The sequence below is a fragment of the Tachypleus tridentatus genome, chromosome 3 (genome assembly GCF_004210375.1).
Source record: "Tachypleus tridentatus isolate NWPU-2018 chromosome 3, ASM421037v1, whole genome shotgun sequence".
Lineage (NCBI taxonomy): Eukaryota > Metazoa > Arthropoda > Merostomata > Xiphosura > Limulidae > Tachypleus > Tachypleus tridentatus.
Genome location: NC_134827.1, coordinates 51,918,583 through 51,941,222, shown reverse-complemented (window position 1 = coordinate 51,941,222; position 22,640 = coordinate 51,918,583). Strand labels below are relative to the sequence as shown.

At 32.2% G+C, this 22,640-nt stretch overlaps 1 protein-coding gene across 1 annotated transcript in view; it reads right to left on the bottom strand.

Annotated features, from left to right (window-relative positions):
• Positions 1 to 22,640, bottom strand: part of LOC143245857 (uncharacterized) — a 51,552-nt gene that overhangs the window by 21,149 nt on the left and 7,763 nt on the right. Inside the window, exons 3-6 of the mRNA XM_076492112.1 lie at positions 18,075 to 18,544; positions 11,324 to 12,949; positions 8,516 to 8,725; positions 2,299 to 2,508 (exon numbers count right to left, since the gene is read on the bottom strand). Coding sequence (XP_076348227.1) covers positions 2,299 to 2,508; positions 8,516 to 8,725; positions 11,324 to 12,949; positions 18,075 to 18,544 — 2,516 coding nt within the window. The remainder of the gene's footprint in view (positions 1 to 2,298; positions 2,509 to 8,515; positions 8,726 to 11,323; positions 12,950 to 18,074; positions 18,545 to 22,640) is intronic.

Below are 22,640 nucleotides of genomic sequence, written 5' to 3'. Positions count from 1 at the left end.
CTTTAGTGATAGGAATTTCTTCTAAAAGTTCTTTCTTTTCTTTCGGAGTGGGAATTATTTCTAGTTTTTCAGCTTCAGCAACAAAAACTCGTTCTTCTGGCTCTTTCTCTCTAGGAATAGGTGATAATTCTGGTATTTCCTTTTCGAGAGAGGTAGGGAATGTTTCCGGTTTTTCTTCCTGAATTTTTTTTGAGATAGTGATTATTCTTGAAACTTCCTCCTCCTTAGTAATTGGAATTATTTCTTCAGTTTCTTTTATTTCAGCAGAGGGAATAATTTCTTGTTCTTTTTCTTTAGTGATAGGAACTTCTTTTTCAGGTTCTTTCTCTTTTTTAGGAATGGGAATAATCTCTGGTTTTTCAGCTCCAGCAACAAGAACTATTTCTTCAGGCTTTTCTTCTTTAGGAATAGGTGTTATTTCTGTTATTTTCCTTTCTTCAGGGGAAGGAATTATTTTTGGTTTTTCTTCTTCAACTTCCCTAACATCTTTTGAAATAGTAATTTTTTTTGAAATTTCTTCCTCCTTAGTAATTGCAATTATTTCTTCAGTTTCTTTTTCTTTAGGAATGGGAATAATTTCTAGTTTTTCAGCTTCAGCAACAAAAACTCGTTCTTGTGGCTCTTTCTCTTTAGGAATAGGTGTTATTTCTGGTATTTCCTTTTCGAGAGAGGTAGGGAATGTTTCCGGTTTTTCTTCCTGAATTTTTTTTGAGATAGTGATTATTCTTGAAACTTCCTCCTCCTTAGTAATTGGAATTATTTCTTCAGTTTCTTTTATTTCAGCAGAGGGAATAATTTCTTGTTCTTTTTCTTTAGTGATAGGAACTTCTTTTTCAGGTTCTTTCTCTTCTTTAGCAATGGGAATAATCTCTGGTTTTTCAGCTTCAGCAACAAGAACTATTTCTTCAGGCTTTTCTTCTTTAGGAATAGGTGTTATTTCTGTTATTTTCCTTTCTTCAGGGAAGGGATTATTTTGGTTTTCTTCTTCAACTCCCTAACATCTTTGAAATAGTTATTTTTCTTGAAATTTCTTCCTCCTTAGTAATTGCAATTATTTCTTCAGTTTCTTTTACTTTAGGAATGAGAATAATTTCTGGTTCTTTTTCTTTAGTGATAGGAATTTCTTTTAAAAGTTCTTTCTTTTCTTTAGGAGTGGGAATGATTTCTGGTTTTTCAGCTTCACCAACAAAAACTCGTTCTTCTGGCTCTTTCTTTTTAGGAATAGGTGTTAATTTCTGGTTTTCCTTTTCGAGAGAGGTAGGGAATGTTTCCGGTTTTTTTTTTCCTGAACTTCTTTGAGATAGTGATTATTCTTGAGACTTCCTCCTCTTTAGTAATTGCAATTATTTCTTCAGTTTCTTTTACTTTAGGAATGGGAATAATTTCTGGTTCTTTTTCTTTAGTAATAGGAACTTCTTCTAAAAGTTCTTTCTTTTCTTTCGGAGTGGGAATTATTTCTAGTTTTTCAGCTTCAGCAACAAAAACTCGTTCTTCTGGCTCTTTCTCTTTAGGAATAGGTGTTATTTCTGGTATTTTCTTTTCGAGAGAAGTAAGGAATGTTTCCGGTTTTTCTTCCTCAACTTCTTTTGAGATAGTGATTATTCTTGAAACTTCCTCCTTCTCAGTAATTGGAATTATTTCTTCAGTTTCTTTTACTTTAGGAATGGGAATAATTTCTGGTTCTTTTTCTTTAGTGATAGGAACTTCTTTTTCAGGTTGCTTCTCTTTTTTAGGAATGAGAATAATCTCTGGTTTTTCAGCTTCAGCAAGAAAAACTATTTCTTCAGGCTTTTCTTCTTTAGGAATAGGTGTTATTTCTGTTATTTTCGTTTCTTCAGGGGAAGGTATTATTTTTGGTTTTTCTTCTTCATCCTCCCTAACATCTTTTGAAATAGATATTTTTCTTGAAATTTCTTCCTCCTTAGTAATTGCAATTATTTCTTCAGTTTCTTTTACTTTAGGAATGGGAATAATTTCTGGTTCTTTTTCTTTAGTGATAGGAACTTCTTTTTCAGGTTCTTTATCTTCTTTAGGAATGGGAATAATCTCTGGTTTTTCAGCTTCAGCAACAAGAACTATTTCTTCAGTCTTTTCTTCTTTAGGAATAGGTGTTATTTCTGTTATTTTCCTTTCTTCAGGGGAAGGGATTATTTTTGGTTTTTCTTCTTCAACTTTTCTAACATCTTTCGAAATAGTTATTTTTATTGAAATTTCTTCCTCCTTAGTAATTGCAATTATTTCTTCAGTTTCTTTTACTTTAGGAATGGGAATAATTTCTGGTTCTTTTTTTTTAGCAACAGGAACTTCTTCTAAAAGTTCTTTCTTTTCTTTCGGAGTGGGAATTATTTCTAGTTTTTCAGCTTCAGCACCAAAAACTCGTTTTTCTGGCTTTTTCTCTTTAGGAATAGGTGTTATTTCTGGTATTTCCTTTTCGAGAGAAGTAGGGAATGTTTCCGGTTTTTCTTCCTCAACTTCTTTTGAGATAGTGATTATTCTTGAAACATCCTCCTTCTCAGTAATTGGAATTATTTCTTCAGTTTCTTTTACTTCAGCAGAGGGAATAATTTCTGCTTCTTTTCTTTAGTGATAGGAACTTCTTTTCAGGTTTTTTCTCTTCTTTAGGAATGGGAATAATCTCTGGTTTTTCAGCTCCAGCAACAAGAACTATTTCTTCATGCTTTTCTTCTTTAGGAATAAGTGTTATTTCTGTTATTTTCCTTTCTTCAAGGGAAGGAATTATTTTTGGTTTTTCTTCTTCAACTTCCCTAACATCTTTTGAAATAGTTATTTTTCTTGAAATTTCTTCCTCCTTAGTAATAGCAATTAATTCTTTAGTTTCTTTTTCTTTAGGAATGGGAATAATTTCTAGTTTTTCAGCTTCAGGAACAAAAACTCGTTCTTCTGGCTCTTTCTCTTTAGGAATAGGTGTTATTTCTGGAATTTCCTTTTCGAGAGAAGTAGGGAGTGTTTCCGGTTTTTCTTCCTCAACTTCTTTTGAGATAGTGATTATTCTTGAAACTTCCTCCTCTTCAGTAATTGGAATTATTTCTTCAGTTTGTTTTACTTTAGGAATGGGAATAATTTCTGGTTCTTTCTCTTCTTTAGGAATGGGAATAATCTCTGGTTTTTCAGCTTCAGCAACAAGAACTATTTCTTCAGGCTTTTCTTCTTTAGGAATAGGTGTTATTTCTGTTATTTTCCTTTCTTCAGAGGAAGGCATTATTTTTGGTTTTTCTTCTTCAACCTCCCTAACATCTTTTGAAATAGTTATTTTTCTTGAAATTTCTTCCTCCTTAGTAATTGCAATTATTTCTTCAGTTTCTTTTACTTTAGGAATGGGAATAATTTCTTGTTCTTTTTCTTTAGTGATAGGAACTCCTTTTTCAGGTTCTTTCTCTTCTTTATGAATGGGAATAATCTCTGGTTTTTCAGCTCCAGCAACAAGAACTATTTCTTCAGGCTTTTTTTCTTTAGGAATAGGTGTTATTTCTGTTATTTTCCTTTCTTCAGGGGAAGGGATTATTTTTGGTTTTTCTTCTTCAACTTCCCTAACATCTTTTGAAATAGTTATTTTTCTTGAAATTTCTTCCTCCTTAGTAATTGCAATTATTTCTTCAGTTTCTTTTACTTTAGGAATGAGAATAATTTCTGGTTCTTTTTCTTTAGTGATAGGAATTTCTTCTAAAAGTTCTTTCTTTTCTTTCGGAGTGGGAATTATTTCTAGTTTTTCAGCTTCAGCAACAAAAACTCGTTCTTCTGGCTCTTTCTCTCTAGGAATAGGTGTTAATTCTGGTATTTCCTTTTCGAGAGAGGTAGGGAATGTTTCCGGTTTTTCTTCCTGAATTTTTTTTGAGATAGTGATTATTCTTGAAACTTCCTCCTCCTTAGTAATTGGAATTATTTCTTCAGTTTCTTTTATTTCAGCAGAGGGAATAATTTCTTGTTCTTTTTCTTTAGTGATAGGAACTTCTTTTTCAGGTTCTTTCTCTTTTTTAGGAATGGGAATAATCTCTGGTTTTTCAGCTCCAGCAACAAGAACTATTTCTTCAGGCTTTTCTTCTTTAGGAATAGGTGTTATTTCTGTTATTTTCCTTTCTTCAGGGGAAGGAATTATTTTTGGTTTTTCTTCTTCAACTTCCCTAACATCTTTTGAAATAGTAATTTTTTTTGAAATTTCTTCCTCCTTAGTAATTGCAATTATTTCTTCAGTTTCTTTTTCTTTAGGAATGGGAATAATTTCTAGTTTTTCAGCTTCAGCAACAAAAACTCGTTCTTCTGGCTCTTTCTCTTTAGGAATAGGTGTTATTTCTGGTATTTCCTTTTCGAGAGAAGTAGGTAATGTTTCCGGTTTTTCTTCCTCAACTTCTTTGAGATAGTGATTATTCTTGAAACTTCCTCCTTCTCAGTAATTGAATTATTTCTTCAGTTTCTTTCACTTTAGGAATGGGAATAATTTCTGGTTCTTTTCTTTAGTGATAGGAACTTTTTCAGGTTCTTTCTCTTCTTTAGGAATGGGAATAATCTCTGGTTTTCAGCTTCAGCAACAAGAACTATTTCTTCAGGCTTTTCTTCTTTAGGAATAGGTGTTATTTCTGTTATTTTCCTTTCTTCAGGGAAGGCATTATTTTGGTTTTCTTCTTCAACCTCCCTAACATCTTTGAAATAGTTATTTTTCTTGAAATTTCTTCCTCCTTAGTAATTGCAATTATTTCTTCAGTTTCTTTTACTTTAGGAATGGGAATAATTTCTGGTTCTTTTCTTTAGTGATAGGAACTTCTTTTCAGGTTCTTTCTCTTCTTTAGGAATGGGAATAATCTCTGGTTTTTCAGCTTCAGCAACAAGAACTATTTCTTCAGGCTTTTCTTCTTTAGGAATAGGTGTTATTTCTGTTATTTTCCTTTCTTCAGGGAAGGGATTATTTTGGTTTTTCTTCTTCAACTCCTCTAACATCTTTGAAATAGTTATTTTTCTTGAAATTTCTTCCTCCTTAGTAATTGCAATTATTTCTTCAGTTTCTTTTACTTTAGGAATGGGAATAATTTCTGGTTCTTTTTAGGAATTCTTTAGTGATAGGAATGTCTTCTAAAGTTCTTTCTTTTCTTTCGGAGTGGGAATTATTTCTAGTTTTTCAGCTTCAGCAACAAAACTCGTTCTTCTGGCTCTTTCTTTTTTAGGAATAGGTGTTATTTCTGGTATTTCCTTTTCGAGAGAAGTAGGGAATGTTTCTGGTTTTTCTTCCTCCACTTTTTTTTCGAGATAGTGATTATTCTTGAAACTTCCTCCTCCTCAGTAATTGAATTATTTCTTCAGTTTCTTTTACTTTAGCAGAGGGAATAATTTCTGGTTCTTTTCTTTAGTGATAGGAACTTCTTTTCAGGTTCTTTCTCTCTTTAGGAATGGGAATAATCTCTGGTTTTTCAGCTTCAGCAACAAGAACTATTTCTTCAGGCTTTTCTTCTTTAGGAATAGGTGTTATTTCTGTTATTTTCCTTTCTTCAGGGAAGGGATTATTTTGGTTTTCTTCTTCAACTTCCCTAACATCTTTTGAAATAGTTATTTTTCTTGAAATTTCTTCCTCCTTAGTAATTGCAATTATTTCTTCAGTTTCTTTTACTTTAGGAATGGGAATAATTTCTGGTTCTTTTCTTTAGTGATAGGAACTTCTTCTAAAGTTCTTTCTTTTCTTTCGGAGTGGGAATTATTTCTAGTTTTTCAGCTTCAGCAACAAAACTCGTTCTTCTGGCTCTTTCTCTCTAGGAATAGGTGTTATTTCTGGTATTTCCTTTTCGAGAGAGGTAGGGAATGTTTCCTGGTTTTTCTTCCTCAACTTTTTTTGAGATAGTGATTATTCTTGAAACTTCCTCCTCCTTAGTAATTGAATTATTTCTTCAGTTTCTTTTACTTCAGCAGAGGGAATAATTTCTGGTTCTTTTCTTTAGTGATAGGAACTTCTTTTCAGGTTCTTTCTTTTTAGGAATGGGAATAATCTCTGGTTTTTCAGCTCCAGCAACAAGAACTATTTCTTCAGGCTTTTCTTCTTTAGGAATAGGTGTTATTTCTGTTATTTTCCTTTCTTCAGGGGAAGGAATTATTTTTGGTTTTTCTTCTTCAACTTCCCTAACATCTTTGAAATAGTTATTTTTTTTGAAATTTCTTCCTCCTTAGTAATTGCAATTATTTCTTCAGTTTCTTTTCTTTAGGAATGGGAATAATTTCTAGTTTTTCAGCTTCAGCAACAAAACTCTTTCTTTAGTGGCTCTTTCTCTTTAGGAATAGGTGTTATTTCTGGTATTTCCTTTATCGAGAGAAGTAGGAATGTTTCCGGTTTTCTTCCTCAACTCTTTTGAGATAGTGATTATTCTTGAAACTTCCTCCTTCCTCAGTAATTGAATTATTTCTTCAGTTTCTTTTACTTTAGGAATGGGAATAATTTCTGGTTCTTTTCTTTAGTGATAGGAACTTTTTTTCAGGTTCTTTCTCTTCTTTAGGAATGGGAATAATCTCTGGTTTTTCAGCTTCAGCAACAAGAACTATTTCTTCAGGCTTTTCTTCTTTAGGAATAGGTGTTATTTCTGTTATTTTCCTTTCTTCAGGGGAAGGGATTATTTTTGGTTTTTCTTCTTCAACCTCCCTAACATCTTTTGAAATAGTTATTTTTCTTGAAATTTCTTCCTCCTTAGTAATTGCAATTATTTCTTCAGTTTCTTTTACTTTAGAAATGGGAATAATTTCTGGTTCTTTTCTTTAGTGATAGGAACTTCTTTTTCAGGTTCTTTCTCTTCTTTAGGAATGGGAATAATCTCTGGTTTTTCAGCTTCAGCAACAAGAACTATTTCTTCAGGCTTTTCTTCTTTAGGAATAGGTGTTATTTCTGTTATTTTCCTTTCTTCAGGGAAGGGATTATTTTGGTTTTTCTTCTTCAACTTCTCTAACATCTTTGAAATAGTTATTTTTCTTGAAATTTCTTCCTCCTTAGTAATTGCAATTATTTCTTCAGTTTCTTTTACTTTAGGAATGGGAATAATTTCTGGTTCTTTTCTTTAGTGATAGGAACTTCTTCTAAAAGTTCTTTCTTTTCTTTCTGAGTGGGAATTATTTCTAGTTTTCAGCTTCAGCAACAAAAACTCGTTCTTCTGGCTCTTTCTTTTAGGAATAGGTGTTATTTCTGGTATTTCCTTTCGAGAGAAGTAGGAATGTTTCCGGTTTTTCTTCCTCCACTTTTTTTGAGATAGTGATTATTCTTGAAACTTCCTCCTCCTCAGTAATTGAATTATTTCTTCAGTTTCTTTTACTTCAGCAGAGGGAATAATTTCTGGTTCTTTTCTTTAGTGATAGGAACTTCTTTTCAGGTTCTTTCTCTTCTTTAGGAATGGGAATAATCTCTGGTTTTCAGCTTCAGCAACAAGAACTATTTCTTCAGGCTTTTCTTCTTTAGGAATAGGTGTTATTTCTGTTATTTTCCTTTCTTCAGGGAAGGGATTATTTTGGTTTTTCTTCTTTAACTTCCCTAACATCTTTGAAATAGTTATTTTTCTTGAAATTTCTTCCTCCTTAGTAATTGCAATTATTTCTTCAGTTTCTTTTACTTTAGGAATGAGAATAATTTCTGGTTCTTTTCTTTAGTGATAGGAACTTCTTTTAAGTTCTCTTTCTTTTCTTTAGGAGTGGGAATGATTTCTGGTTTTTCAGCTTCAGCAACAAAAACTCGTTCTTCTGGCTCTTTCTTTTTTAGGAATAGGTGTTATTTCTGGTATTTTCCTTTTCGAGAGAAGGTAGGGAATGTTTCCGGTTTTTCTTCCTCAACTTCTTTTTGAGATAGTGATTATTCTTGAAACTTCCTCCTCCTCAGTAATTGAATTATTTCTTCAGTTTCTTTTACTTTAGGAATGGGAATAATTTCTGGTTCTTTTCTTTAGTGATAGGAACTTCTTTTCAGGTTCTTCTCTTTTTTAGGAATGAGAATAATCTCTGGTTTTTCAGCTTCAGCAAGAAAAACTATTTCTTCAGGCTTTTCTTCTTTAGGAATAGGTGTTATTTCTGTTATTTTCCTTTCTTCAGGGAAGGTATTATTTTTGGTTTTCTTCTTCATCCTCCCTAACATCTTTGAAATAGATATTTTTCTTGAAATTTCTTCCTCCTTAGTAATTGCAATTATTTCTTCAGTTTCTTTTACTTCAGGAATGGGAATAATTTCTGGTTCTTTTTCTTTAGTGATAGGAACTTCTTTTTCAGGTTCTTTATCTTCTTTAGGAATGGGAATAATCTCTGGTTTTTCAGCTTCAGCAACAAGAACTATTTCTTCAGTCTTTTCTTCTTTAGGAATAGGTGTTATTTCTGTTATTTTCCTTTCTTCAGGGGAAGGGATTATTTTTGGTTTTTCTTCTTCAACTTTTCTAACATCTTTCGAAATAGTTATTTTTCTTGAAATTTCTTCCTCCTTAGTAATTGCAATTATTTCTTCAGTTTCTTTTACTTTAGGAATGGGAATAATTTCTGGTTCTTTTTTTTTAGCAACAGGAACTTCTTCTAAAAGTTCTTTCTTTTCTTTCGGAGTGGGAATTATTTCTAGTTTTTCAGCTTCAGCACCAAAAACTCGTTTTTCTGGCTTTTTCTCTTTAGGAATAGGTGTTATTTCTGGTATTTCCTTTTCGAGAGAAGTAGGGAATGTTTCCGGTTTTTCTTCCTCAACTTCTTTTGAGATAGTGATTATTCTTGAAACATCCTCCTTCTCAGTAATTGGAATTATTTCTTCAGTTTCTTTTACTTCAGCAGAGGGAATAATTTCTGCTTCTTTTTCTTTAGTGATAGGAACTTCTTTTTCAGGTTTTTTCTCTTCTTTAGGAATGGGAATAATCTCTGGTTTTTCAGCTTCAGCAACAAGAACTATTTCTTCAGGCTTTTCTTCTTTAGGAATAGGTGTTATTTCTGTTATTTTCCTTTCTTCAAGGGAAGGAATTATTTTTGGTTTTTCTTCTTCAACTTCCCTAACATCTTTTGAAATAGTTATTTTTCTTGAAATTTCTTCCTCCTTAGTAATAGCAATTAATTCTTTAGTTTCTTTTTCTTTAGGAATGGGAATAATTTCTAGTTTTTCAGCTTCAGGAACAAAAACTCGTTCTTCTGGCTCTTTCTCTTTAGGAATAGGTGTTATTTCTGGAATTTCCTTTTCGAGAGAAGTAGGGAGTGTTTCCGGTTTTTCTTCCTCAACTTCTTTTGAGATAGTGATTATTCTTGAAACTTCCTCCTCTTCAGTAATTGGAATTATTTCTTCAGTTTGTTTTACTTTAGGAATGGGAATAATTTCTGGTTCTTTCTCTTCTTTAGGAATGGGAATAATCTCTGGTTTTTCAGCTTCAGCAACAAGAACTATTTCTTCAGGCTTTTCTTCTTTAGGAATAGGTGTTATTTCTGTTATTTTCCTTTCTTCAGAGGAAGGCATTATTTTGGTTTTTCTTCTTCAACCTCCCTAACATCTTTTGAAATAGTTATTTTCTTGAAATTTCTTCCTCCTTAGTAATTGCAATTATTTCTTCAGTTTCTTTTACTTTAGGAATGGGAATAATTTCTGGTTCTTTTCTTTAGTGATAGGAACTTTTTTTCAGGTTCTTTCTCTTCTTTATGAATGGGAATAATCTCTGGTTTTCAGCTCCAGCAACAAGAACTATTTCTTCAGGCTTTTTTTCTTTAGGAATAGGTGTTATTTCTGTTATTTTCCTTTCTTCAGGGAAGGGATTATTTTGGTTTTTCTTCTTCAACTCCCTAACATCTTTGAAATAGTTATTTTTCTTGAAATTTCTTCCTCCTTAGTAATTGCAATTATTTCTTCAGTTTCTTTTACTTTAGGAATGAGAATAATTTCTGGTTCTTTTCTTTAGTGATAGGAACTTCTTCTAAAAGTTCTTTCTTTTCTTTCGGAGTGGGAATTATTTCTGGTTTTCAGCTTCAGCAACAAAACTCTGTTCTTCTGGCTCTTTCTCTTTAGGAATAGGTGTTATTTCTGGTATTTCCTTTTCGAGAGAGGTAGGAATGTTTCCGGTTTTTCTTCCTGAATTTTTTTGAGATAGTGATTATTCTTGAAACTTCCTCCTCCTTAGTAATTGGAATTATTTCTTCAGTTTCTTTTATTTCAGCAGAGGGAATAATTTCTGGTTCTTTTCTTTAGTGATAGGAACTTCTTTTCAGGTTCTTTCTCTTTTTAGGAATGGGAATAATCTCTGGTTTTCAGCTTCAGCAACAAGAACTATTTCTTCAGGCTTTTCTTCTTTAGGAATAGGTGTTATTTCTGTTATTTTCCTTTCTTCAGGGGAAGGAATTATTTTTGGTTTTTCTTCTTCAACTTCCCTAACATCTTTTGAAATAGTAATTTTTTTTGAAATTTCTTCCTCCTTAGTAATTGCAATTATTTCTTCAGTTTCTTTTTCTTTAGGAATGGGAATAATTTCTAGTTTTTCAGCTTCAGGAACAAAAACTCGTTCTTCTGGCTCTTTCTCTTTAGGAATAGGTGTTATTTCTGGTATTTCCTTTCGAGAGAAGTAGGTAATGTTTCCGGTTTTTCTTCCTCAACTTCTTTGAGATAGTGATTATTCTTGAAACTTCCTCCCCTCAGTAATTGAATTATTTCTTCAGTTTCTTTTACTTCAGCAGAGGGAATAATTTCTGGTTCTTTTTCTTTAGTGATAGGAACTTCTTTTTGAGGTTCTTTCTCTTCTTTAGGAATGGGAATAATCTCTGGTTTTTCAGCTTCAGCAACAAGAACTATTTCTTCAGGCTTTTCTTCTTTAGGAATAGGTGTTATTTCTGTTATTTTCCTTTCTTCAGGGAAGGGATTATTTTTGGTTTTTCTTCTTCAACTTCCCTAACATCTTTGAAATAGTTATTTTTCTTGAAATTTCTTCCTCCTTAGTAATTGCAATTATTTCTTCAGTTTCTTTTACTTTAGGAATGGGAATAATTTCTGGTTCTTTTCTTTAGTAATAGGAACTTTTCTAAAAGTTCTTTCTTTCTTTAGAGTGGGAATTATTTCTAGTTTTCAGCTTCAGCAACAAAACTCTGTTCTTCTGGCTCTTTCTCTTTAGGAATAGGTGTTATTTCTGGTATTTCCTTTCGAGAGAAGTAGGGAATGTTTCCGGTTTTTCTTCCTCAACTCTTTTGAGATAGTGATTATTCTTGAAACTTCCTCCTCCTCAGTAATTGGAATTATTTCTTCAGTTTCTTTTACTTCAGCAGAGGGAATAATTTCTGGTTCTTTTCTTTAGTGATAGGAACTTCTTTTCAGGTTCTTTCTCTTCTTTAGGAATGGGAATAATCTCTGGTTTTCAGCTTCAGCAACAAGAACTATTTCTTCAGGCTTTTCTTCTTTAGGAATAGGTGTTATTTCTGTTATTTTCCTTTCTTCAGAGGAAGGCATTATTTTTGGTTTTTCTTCTTCAACCTCCCTAACATCTTTTGAAATAGTTATTTTTCTTGAAATTTCTTCCTCCTTAGTAATTGCAATTATTTCTTCAGTTTCTTTTACTTTAGGAATGGGAATAATTTCTGGTTCTTTTTCTTTAGTGATAGGAACTTCTTTTTCAGGTTCTTTCTCTTCTTTAGGAATGGGAATAATCTCTGGTTTTTCAGCTTCAGCAACAAGAACTATTTCTTCAGGCTTTTCTTCTTTAGGAATAGGTGTTATTTCTGTTATTTTCCTTTCTTCAGGGGAAGGGATTATTTTTGGTTTTTCTTCTTCAACTTCCCTAACATCTTTTGAAATAGTTATTTTTCTTGAAATTTCTTCCTCCTTAGTAATTGCAATTATTTCTTCAGTTTCTTTTACTTTAGGAATGAGAATAATTTCTGGTTCTTTTTCTTTAGTGATAGGAATTTCTTTTAAAAGTTCTTTCTTTTTTTTCGGAGTGGGAATTATTTCTAGTTTTTCAGCTTCAGCAACAAAAACTCGTTCTTCTGGCTCTTTCTCTTTAGGAATAGGTGTTATTTCTGGTATTTCCTTTTCGAGAGAAGTAGGGAATGTTTCTGGTTTTTCTTCCTCAACTTCTTTTGAGATAGTGATTATTCTTGAAACTTCCACCTCCTCAGTAATTGGAATTATTTCTTCAGTTTCTTTTACTTTAGGAATGGGAATAATTTCTGGTTCTTTTTCTTTAGTAATAGGAACTTCTTCTAAAAGTTCTTTCTTTTCTTTCGGAGTGGGAATTATTTCTAGTTTTTCAGCTTCAGCAACAAAAACTCGTTCTTCTGGCTCTTTCTCTTTCGGAATAGCTGTTATTTCTGGTATTTCCTTTTCGAGAGAAGTAGGGAATGTTTCCGGTTTTTCTTCCTCAACTTCTTTTGAGATAGTGATTATTCTTGAAACTTCCTCCTCTTCAGTAATTGGAATTATTTCTTCAGTTTGTTTTACTTTAGGAATGGGAATAATTTCTGGTTCTTTTTCTTTAGTGATAGGAACTTCTTTTTCAGGTTCTTTCTCTTCTTTAGAAATGGGAATAATCTCTGGTTTTTCAGCTCCAGCAACAAGAACTATTTCTTCAGGCTTTTCTTCTTTAGGAATAGGTGTTATTTCTGTTATTTTCCTTTCTTCAGGGGAAGGGATTATTTTTGGTTTTTCTTCTTCAACTTCCCTAACATCTTTTGAAATAGTTATTTTTCTTGAAATTTCTTCCTCCTTAGTAATTGCAATTATTTCTTCAGTTTCTTTTACTTTAGGAATGGAAATAATTTCTGGTTCTTTTCCTTTAGCAACAGGAACTTCTTCTAAAAGTTCTTTCTTTTTTTTCGCAGTGGGAATTATTTCTAGTTTTTCAGCTTCAGCAACAAAAACTCGTTCTTCTGGCTCTTTCTCTTTCGGAATAGGTGTTATTTCTGGTATTTCCTTTTCGAGAAAAGTATGGAATGTTTCCGGTTTTTCTTCCTCAACTCCTTTTGAGATAGTGATTATTCTTGAAACTTCCTCCTCCCTCAGTAATTGAATTATTTCTTCAGTTTCTTTTACTCAGCAGAGGGAATAATTTCTGGTTCTTTTCTTTAGTGATAGGAAGTTCTTTTTCAGGTTCTTTCTCTTCTGTAGGAATGGGAATAATCTCTGGTTTCTCAGCTTCAGCAACAAGAACTATTTCTTCAGGCTTTTCTTCTTTAGGAATAGGTGTTATTTCTGTTATTTTCCTTTCTTCAGGGGAAGGCATTATTTTTGGTTTTTCTTCTTCAACCTCCCTAACATCTTTTGAAATAGTTATTTTTCTTGAAATTTCTTCCTCCTTAGTAATTGCAATTATTTCTTCAGTTTCTTTTACTTTAGGAATGGGAATAATTTCTGGTTCTTTTCTTTAGTGATAGGAACTCTTCTAAAAGTTCTTTCTTTCTTTAGTGATGGGAATTATTTCTGGTTTTCAGCTTCAGCAACAAAAACTCTGTTCTTCTGGCTCTTTCTCTTTAGGAATAGGTGTTATTTCTGGTATTTCCTTCTTCGAGAGGTAGGGAATGTTTTTCTTTTCAACTTCCTGAACTCTTTGAGATAGTGATTATTCTTGAAACTTCCTCCTCCTTAGTAATTGAATTATTTCTTCAGTTTCTTTTACTTCAGCAGAGGGAATAATTTCTGGTTCTTTTTCTTTAGTGATAGGAACTTCTTTTTCAGGTTCTTTCTCTTTTTTAGGAATGAGAATAATCTCTGGTTTTTCAGCTTCAGAAACAAGAATTATTTCTTCAGGCTTTTCTTCTTTAGGAATAGGTGTTATTTCTGTTATTTTGCTTTCTTCAGGGAAGGGATTATTTTGGTTTTTCTTCTTCAACTTCCTAACATCTTTGAAATAGTTATTTTTCTTGAAATTTCTTCCTCCTTAAAAATTGCAATTATCTCTTCAGTTTCTTTTACTTTAGGAATGGGAATAATTTCTGGTTCTTTTTCTTTAGTGATAGGAACTTCTTTTTCAGGTTGTTTCTCTTTTTTAGGAATGAGAATAATCTCTGGTTTTCCAGCTTCAGCAACAAGAACTATTTCTTCATCCTTTTCTTCTTTAGGAATAGGTGTTATTTCTGTTATTTTCCTTTCTTCAGGGGAAGGGATTATTTTTGGTTTTTCTTCTTCAACCTCCCTAACATCTTTTGAAATAGTTATTTTTCTTGAAATTTCTTCCTCCTTAGTAATTGCAATTATTTCTTCAGTTTCTTTTACTTTAGGAATGAGAATAATTTCTGGTTCTTTTTCTTTAGTGATAGGAACTTCCTCTTCTGGTTCTTTTTCTTTAGTGATAGGAACTTCTTTTTCTGGTTCTTTTTCTTTAGTGATAGGAAGTTCTTTTCAGGTTCTTTCTCTTTTACTGTAGGAATGGGAATAATCTCTGGTTTTTCAGCTTCAGCAACAAGAACTATTTCTTCAGGCTTTTCTTCTTTAGGAATAGGTGTTATTTCTGTTATTTTCCTTTCTTCAGGGAAGGGATTATTTTGGTTTTTCTTCTTCAACCTCCCTAACATCTTTGAAATAGTTATTTTTCTTGAAATTTCTTCCTCCTTAGTAATTGCAATTATTTCTTCAGTTTCTTTTACTTTAGGAATGGGAATAATTTCTGGTTCTTTTCTTTAGTAATAGGAACTTCTTCTAAAGTTCTTTCTTTTCTTTCGAGTGGAATTATTTCTAGTTTTTCAGCTTCAGCAACAAAACCTGTTCTTCTGGCTCTTTCTCTTTAGGAATAGGTGTTATTTCTGGTATTTCCTTTCGAGAGAGGTAGGGAATGTTTCCGGTTTTTCTTCCTCAACTCTTTGAGATAGTGATTATTCTTGAAACTTCCTCCTCCTTAGTAATTGAATTATTTCTTCAGTTTCTTTTACTTCAGCAGAGGGAATAATTTCTGGTTCTTTTTCTTTAGTGATAGGAACTTCTTTTTCAGGTTCTTTCTCTTTTTTAGGAATGAGAATAATCTCTGGTTTTTCAGCTTCAGAAACAAGAATTATTTCTTCAGGCTTTTCTTCTTTAGGAATAGGTGTTATTTCTGTTATTTTGCTTTCTTCAGGGGAAGGGATTATTTTTGGTTTTTCTTCTTCAACTTCCTTAACATCTTTTGAAATAGTTATTTTTCTTGAAATTTCTTCCTCCTTAAAAATTGCAATTATCTCTTCAGTTTCTTTTACTTTAGGAATGGGAATAATTTCTGGTTCTTTTTCTTTAGTGATAGGAACTTCTTTTTCAGGTTGTTTCTCTTTTTTAGGAATGAGAATAATCTCTGGTTTTTCAGCTTCAGCAACAAGAACTATTTCTTCATCCTTTTCTTCTTTAGGAATAGGTGTTATTTCTGTTATTTTCCTTCTTCAGGGAAGGGATTATTTTGGTTTTTCTTCTTCAACCTCCCTAACATCTTTGAAATAGTTATTTTTCTTGAAATTTCTTCCTCCTTAGTAATTGCAATTATTTCTTCAGTTTCTTTTACTTTAGGAATGGGAATAATTTCTGGTTCTTTTCTTTAGTGATAGGAACTTCTTTTTCTGGTTCTTTTTCTTTAGTGATAGGAAGTTCTTTTTCAGGTTCTTTCTCTTCTGTAGGAATGGGAATAATCTCTGGTTTTTCAGCTTCAGCAACAAGAACTATTTCTTCAGGCTTTTCTTCCTTAGGAATAGGTGTTATTTCTGTTATTTTCCTTTCTTCAGGGGAAGGGATTATTTTTGGTTTTTCTTCTTCAACCTCCCTAACATCTTTTGAAATAGTTATTTTTCTTGAAATTTCTTCCTCCTTAGTAATTGCAATTATTTCTTCACTTTCTTTTACTTTAGGAATGGGAATAATTTCTGGTTCTTTTTCTTTAGTAATAGGAACTTCTTCTAAAAGTTCTTTCTTTTCTTTCGGAGTGGGAATTATTTCTAGTTTGTCAGCTTTAGCAACAAAACCTGTTCTTCTGGCTCTTTCTCTTTAGGAATAGGTGTTATTTCTGGTATTTCCTTTCGAGAGAAGTAGGGAATGTTTCCTGTTTTTCTTCCTCAACTTCTTTTGAGATAGTGATTATTCTTGAAACTTCCTCCTCCTCAGTAATTGGAATTATTTCTTCTGTTTCTTTTACTTCAGCAGAGGGAATATTTCCTGGTTCTTTTTCTTTACTGATAGGAACTTCTTTTTCAGGTTCTTTCTCTTTTTTAGGAATGGGAATAATCTCTGGTTTTTCAGCTTCAGCAACAAGAACTCTTTCTTCAGGCTTTTCTTCTTTAGGAATAGGTGTTATTTCTGTTATTTTCCTTTCTTCAGGGGAAGGGATTATTTTTGGTTTTTCTTCTTCAACCCCCCTAACATCTTTTGAAATAGTTATTTTTCTTGAAATTTCTTCCTCCTTAGTAATTGCAATTATTTCTTCAGTTTCTTTTACTTTAGGAATGGGAATAATTTCTGGTTCTTTTTCTTTAGTGATAGGAACTCCTTTTTCAGGTTCTTTCTCTTCTTTAGGAATGGGAAAAATCTCTGGTTTTTCAGCTTCAGCAACAAGAACTATTTCTTCAGGCTTTTCTCTTTAGGAATAGGTGTTATTTCTGTTATTTTCCTTTCTTCAGGGAAGGATTATTTTGGTTTTTCTTCTTCAACTTCCCTAACATCTTCGAAATAGTTATTTTTCTTGAAATTTCTTTCTCCTTAGTAATTGCAATTATTTTTTTCAGTTTCTTTTACTTTAGGAATGGGAATAATTTCTGGTTCTTTTTTCTTAGCAACACGAACTCTTCTAAAAGTTCTTTCTTTCTTTCGAGTGGGAATTATTTCTAGTTTTTCAGCTTCAGCAACAAACATCTGTTCTTCTGGCTCTTTCTCTTTAGGAATAGGTTTTATTTCTGGTATTTCCTTTTTGAAAGAAGTGGGGAATGTTTCCGGTTTTTCTTCCTCAACTTCTTTGAGATAGTGATTATTCCTGAAACTTCCTCCTCCTCAGTAATTGAATTATTTCTTCAGTTTCTTTTACTCAGCAGAGGGAATAATTTCTGGTTCTTTTCTTTAGTGATAGGAACTCTTTTTTAGGTTCTTTCTCTTTTAGAAATGGGAATAATCTCTGGTTTTCAGCTTCAGCAACAAGAACTATTTCTTCAGGCTTTTCTTCTTTAGGAATAGGTGTTATTTCTGTTATTTTCCTTTCTTCAGGGGAAGGGATTATTTTGGGTTTTTCTTCTTCAACTTCCCTAACATCTTTGAAATAGTTATTTTTCTTGAAATTTCTTTCTCCTTAGTAATTGCAATTATTTCTTCAGTTTCTTTTACTTTAGGAATGGGAATAATTTCTGGTTCTTTTTCTTTAGTGATAGGAACTTGTTTTTCAGGTTTTTTCTCTCTTGAGGAATGGGAATAATCTCTGGTTTTTCAGCTTCAGCAACAAGAACTATTTCTTCAGGCTTTTCTTCTTTAGGAATAGGTGTTATTTCTGTTATTTTCATTTTCTTAGGGGAAGGGATTATTTTTGGTTTGTCTTCTTCAACCTCCCTAACATCTTTTGAAATAGTTATTTTTCTTGAAATTTCTTCTTCCTTAGTAATTGCACTTATTTCTTCAGTTTCTTTTACTTTAGGAATGGGAATAATTTCTGGTTCTTTTTCTTTAGTGATAGGAACTTCTTTTTCTGGTTCTTTCTCTTCTTTAGGAATGGGAATAATCTCTGGTTTTTCAGCTTCAGCAACAAGAACTATTTCTTCAGGCTTTTCTTCTTTAGGAATAGGTGTTATTTCTGTTATTTTCCTTTCTTCAGGGGAAGGGATTATTTTTGGTTTTTCTTCTTCAACTTCCTTAACATCTTTCGAAATAGTTATTTTTCTTGAAATTTCTTTCTCCTTAGTAATTGCAATTATTTCTTCAGTTTCTTTTACTTTAGGAATGGGAATAATTTCTGGTTGTTTTTCTTTAGTGGTATTAACTCCTTTTTCTGGTTCTTTTCTTTAGTGATAGGAACTCCTTTTTCAGGTTCTTTCTTTTCTTTAGGCATGGGAATAATCTCTGGTTTTTCAGCTTCAGCAAAGAGAACTATTTCTTCAGGCTTTTCTTCTTTCGGAATAGGTGTTATTTCTGTTATTTTCCTTTCTTCAGGGGAAGGGATTATTTTGGTTTTTTTCTTCTTCAACTCCCTAACATCTTTTGAAATAGTTATTTTTCTTGAAATTTCTTCCTCCTTAGTAATTGCAATTATTTCTTCAGTTTCTTTTACTTTAGGAATGGGAATAATTTCTGGTTGTTTTTTTTCAGTAATAGGAACTTCTTCTAAAAATTCTTTCTTTTCTTTAGGAGTGGGAATTATTTCTGGTTTTTCAGCTTCAGGAACAAAAACTCGTTCTTCTGGCTCTTTCTCTTTTGGAATAGGTGTTAATTCTGGTATTTTCTTTTCGAGAGAGGTAGGGAATGTTTCCGGTTTTTCTTCCTGAACTTCTTTTGAGATAGTGATTATTCTTGAAACTTCCTCCTCCTTAGTAATTGGAATTATTTTTTCAGTTTCTTTTATTTCAGCAGAGGGAATAATTTCTGGTTCTTTTTCTTTAGTGATAGGAACTCCTTTTTCAGGTTCTTTCTCTTTTTTAGGAATGAGAATAATCTCTGGTTTTTTAGCTTCAGCAACAAGAACTATTTCTTCAGGCTTTTCTTCTTTAGGAATAGGTGTTATTTCTGTTATTTTGCTTTCTTCAGGGGAAGGGATTATTTTTCGTTTTTCTTCTTCAACTTCCCTAACATCTTTCGAAATAGTTATTTTTCTTGAAATTTCTTTCCTGCTTAGTAATTGCAATTATTTCTTCAGTTTCTTTTACTTTAGGAATGGGAATAATTTCTGGTTCTTTTTCTTTAGTGATAGGAACTCCTTTTTCAGGTTCTTTCTTTTCTTTAGGAGTGGGAATTATTTCTGGTTTTTCAGCTTCAGGAACAAAAACTCGTTCTTCTGGCTCTTTCTCTTTAGGAATAGGTGTTATTTCTGGTATTTTCTTTCGAGAGAAGTAGGAATGTTTCCGGTTTTTCTTCCTCAACTTCTTTGAGATAGTGATTATTCTTGAAACTTTCTCCTCCCTCAGTAATTGGAATTATTTCTTCAGTTTCTTTTACTTCAGCAGAGGGAATAATTTCTGGTTCTTTTTCTTTAGTGGTATTAACTTCTTTTTCTGGTTCTTTTTCTTTAGTGATAGGAACTCCTTTTTCAGGTTCTTTCTCTTCTTGAGGAATGAGAATAATCTCTGGTTTTTCAGCTTCAGCAACAAGAACTATTTTTTCAGGCTCTTCTTCTTTAGGAATAGGTGTTATTTCTGTTATTTTCCTTTCTTCAAGGGAAGGCATTACTTTTGGTTTTTTTTTTTCAACTCCCTAACATCTTTGAAATAGTTATTTTTCTTGAAATTTCTTCCTTAGTAATAGCAATTATTTCTTCAGTTTCTTTTACTTTAGGAATGGGAATAATTTCTGGTTCTTTTTCTTTAGTAATAGGAAGTTTTTCTAAAAGTTCTTTCTTTTCTTTAGGAGTGGGAATTATTTCTGGTTTTTCAGCTTTAGGAACAAAAACTCGTTTTTCTGGCTCTTTCTCTTTAGGAGTAGGTGTTATTTCTAGTACTTCCTTTTCGGGAGAGGTAGGGAATGTTTCCGGTTTTTCTTCCTCAACTTTTTTTGAGACAGTGATTATTTTTGAAACTTCCTCCTTCCTCAGTAATTGGAATTATTTCTTCAGTTACTTTACTCAGCAGAGGGAATAATTTCTGGTTCTTTTCTTTAGTGATAGGAACTTCTTTTTCAGGTTCTTTCTCTTTAGAATGTTAATAATCTCTTGTTTTTCAGCTTCAGCAACAAGAACTATTTTTCAGGCTTTTTCTTCTTTAGGAATAGGTGTTATTTCTGTTATTTTCCTTTCTTCAGAGGAAGGGATTATTTTGGTTTTTCTTTTCAACTCCCTATCATCTTTGAAATAGTTATTTTTCTTGAAATTTCTTCCTCCTTAGTAATTGCAATTATTTGTTCAGTTTCTTTTACTTTAGGAACGGGAATAATTTCTGGTTCTTTTCTTTAGTGATAGGAACTACTTTTCTGGTTCTTTCTTTAGTGATAGGAACTTCTTTCAGGTTCTTTCTCTTCTTGAGGAATGAGAATAATCTCTGGTTTTTCAGCTTCAGCAACAAGAACTATTTTTTCAGGCTTTTCTTCTTTAGGAATAGGTGTTATTTCTGTTATTTTCCTTTCTTCAGAGGAAGGGATTATTTTGGTTTTTCTTCTTCTTCCTCCCTAACATCTTTGAAATAGTTATTTTTCTTGAAATTTCTTCCTCCTTAGTAATTGCAATTATTTCTTCAGTTTCTTTTACTTTAGGAATGGGAATAATTTCTGGTTCTTTTTCTTTAGTGATAGGAACTTCTTTTTCAGGTTCTTTCTCTTCTTTAGGAATGGGAATAATCTCTGGTTTTTCAGCTCCAGCAACAAGAACTATTTCTTCAGGCTTTTCTTCTTTAGGAATAGGTGTTATTTCTGTTATTTTCCTTCTTCAGGGAAGGGATTATTTTGGTTTTCTTCTTCAACTTCCCTAACATCTTTGAAATAGTTATTTTTCTTGAAATTTCTTCCTCCTTAGTAATTGCAATTATTTCTTCAGTTTCTTTTACTTTAGGAATGAGAATAATTTCTGGTTCTTTTTCTTTAGTGATAGGAATTTCTTTTAAAAGTTCTTTCTTTTTTTTCGGAGTGGGAATTATTTCTAGTTTTCAGCTTCAGCAACAAAACCTGTTCTTCTGGCTTTTCTCTTTAGGAATAGGTGTTATTTCTGGTATTTCCTTTCGAGAGAAGTAGGAATGTTTCCGGTTTTTCTTCCCTCAACTTCTTTGAGATAGTGATTATTCTTGAAACTTCCTCCTCCTCAGTAATTGAATTATTTCTTCAGTTTCTTTTACTTTAGGAATGGGAATAATTTCTGGTTCTTTTCTTTAGTAATAGGAACTCTTCTAAAAGTTCTTTCTTTCTTCGGAGTGGGAATTATTTCTAGTTTTTCAGCTTCAGCAACAAAACTCTGTTCTTCTGGCTTTTCTCTTTCGGAATAGGTGTTATTTCTGGTATTTCCTTTCGAGAGAAGTAGGGAATGTTTTTGGTTTTTCTTCCTCAACTCTTTGAGATAGTGATTATTCTTGAAACTTCCACCTCCCTCAGTAATTGAATTATTTCTTCAGTTTCTTTTACTTTAGGAATGGGAATAATTTCTGGTTCTTTTCTTTAGTAATAGGAACTCTTCTAAAGTTCTTTTCTTTCTTTCGAGTGGGAATTATTTCTAGTTTTTCAGCTTCAGCAACAAAAAACCTGTTCTTCTGGCTCTTTCTCTTCGAATAGGTGTTATTTCTGGTATTTCCTTTCGAGAGAAGTAGGAATGTTTTGGTTTTTCTTCCTCAACTCTTTTGAGATAGTGATTATTCTTGAAACTTCCTCCTTCAGTAATTGAATTATTTCTTCAGTTTGTTTTACTTTAGGAATGGGAATAATTTCTGGTTCTTTTTTCTTTAGTGATAGGAACTTTTCTTCAGGTTCTTTCTCTCTTTAGAAATGGGAATAATCTCTGGTTTTTCAGTCCAGCAACAAGAACTATTTCTTCAGGCTTTTCTTCTTTAGGAATAGGTGTTATTTCTGTTATTTTCCTTTCTTCAGGGAAGGATTATTTTTGGTTTTTTTCTTCAACTCCCTAACATCTTTGAAATAGTTATTTTTCTTGAAATTTCTTCCTCCTTAGTAATTGCAATTATTTCTTCAGTTTTTTTTACTTTAGGAATGGAAATAATTTCTGGTTCTTTTCCTTTAGCAACAGGAACTTCTTCTAAAAGTTCTTTCTTTTTTTTCGGAGTGGGAATTATTTCTAGTTTTTCAGCTTCAGCAACAAAACTCGTTCTTCTGGCTCTTTCTCTTTAGGAATAGGTGTTATTTCTGGTATTTCCTTTCGAGAAAAGTATGGAATGTTTCCGGTTTTTCTTCCTCAACTTCTTTTGAGATAGTGATTATTCTTGAAACTTCCTCCTCCTCAGTAATTGAATTATTTCTTCAGTTTCTTTTACTCAGCAGAGGGAATAATTTCTGGTTCTTTTCTTTAGTGATAGGAAGTTCTTTTTCAGGTTCTTTCTCTTCTGTAGGAATGGGAATAATCTCTGGTTTCTCAGCTTCAGCAACAAGAACTATTTCTTCAGGCTTTTCTTCTTTAGGAATAGGTGTTATTTCTGTTATTTTCCTTTCTTCAGGGAAGGCATTATTTTGGTTTTTCTTTCTTCAACTCCCTATCATCTTTGAAATAGTTATTTTCTTGAAATTTCTTCCTCCTTAGTAATTGCAATTATTTGTTCAGTTTCTTTTACTTTAGGAACGGAATAATTTCTGGTTCTTTTCTTTAGTGATAGGAACTACTTTTTCTGGTTCTTTTCTTTAGTGATAGGAACTTTTTCAGGTTCTTCTCTCTTGAGGAATGAGAATAATCTCTAGTTTTCAGCTTCCAGCAACAAGAACTATTTTTTCATTTTTCTTCTTTAGGAATAGGTGTTATTTCTGTTATTTTCCTTCTTCAGAGGAAGGATTATTTTGGTTTTTCTTCTTCAACCTCCTAACATCTTTTGAAATAGTTATTTTTCTTGAAATTTCTTCCTCCTTAGTAATTGCAATTATTTCTTCAGTTTCTTTTACTTTAGGAATGGGAATAATTTCTGGTTCTTTT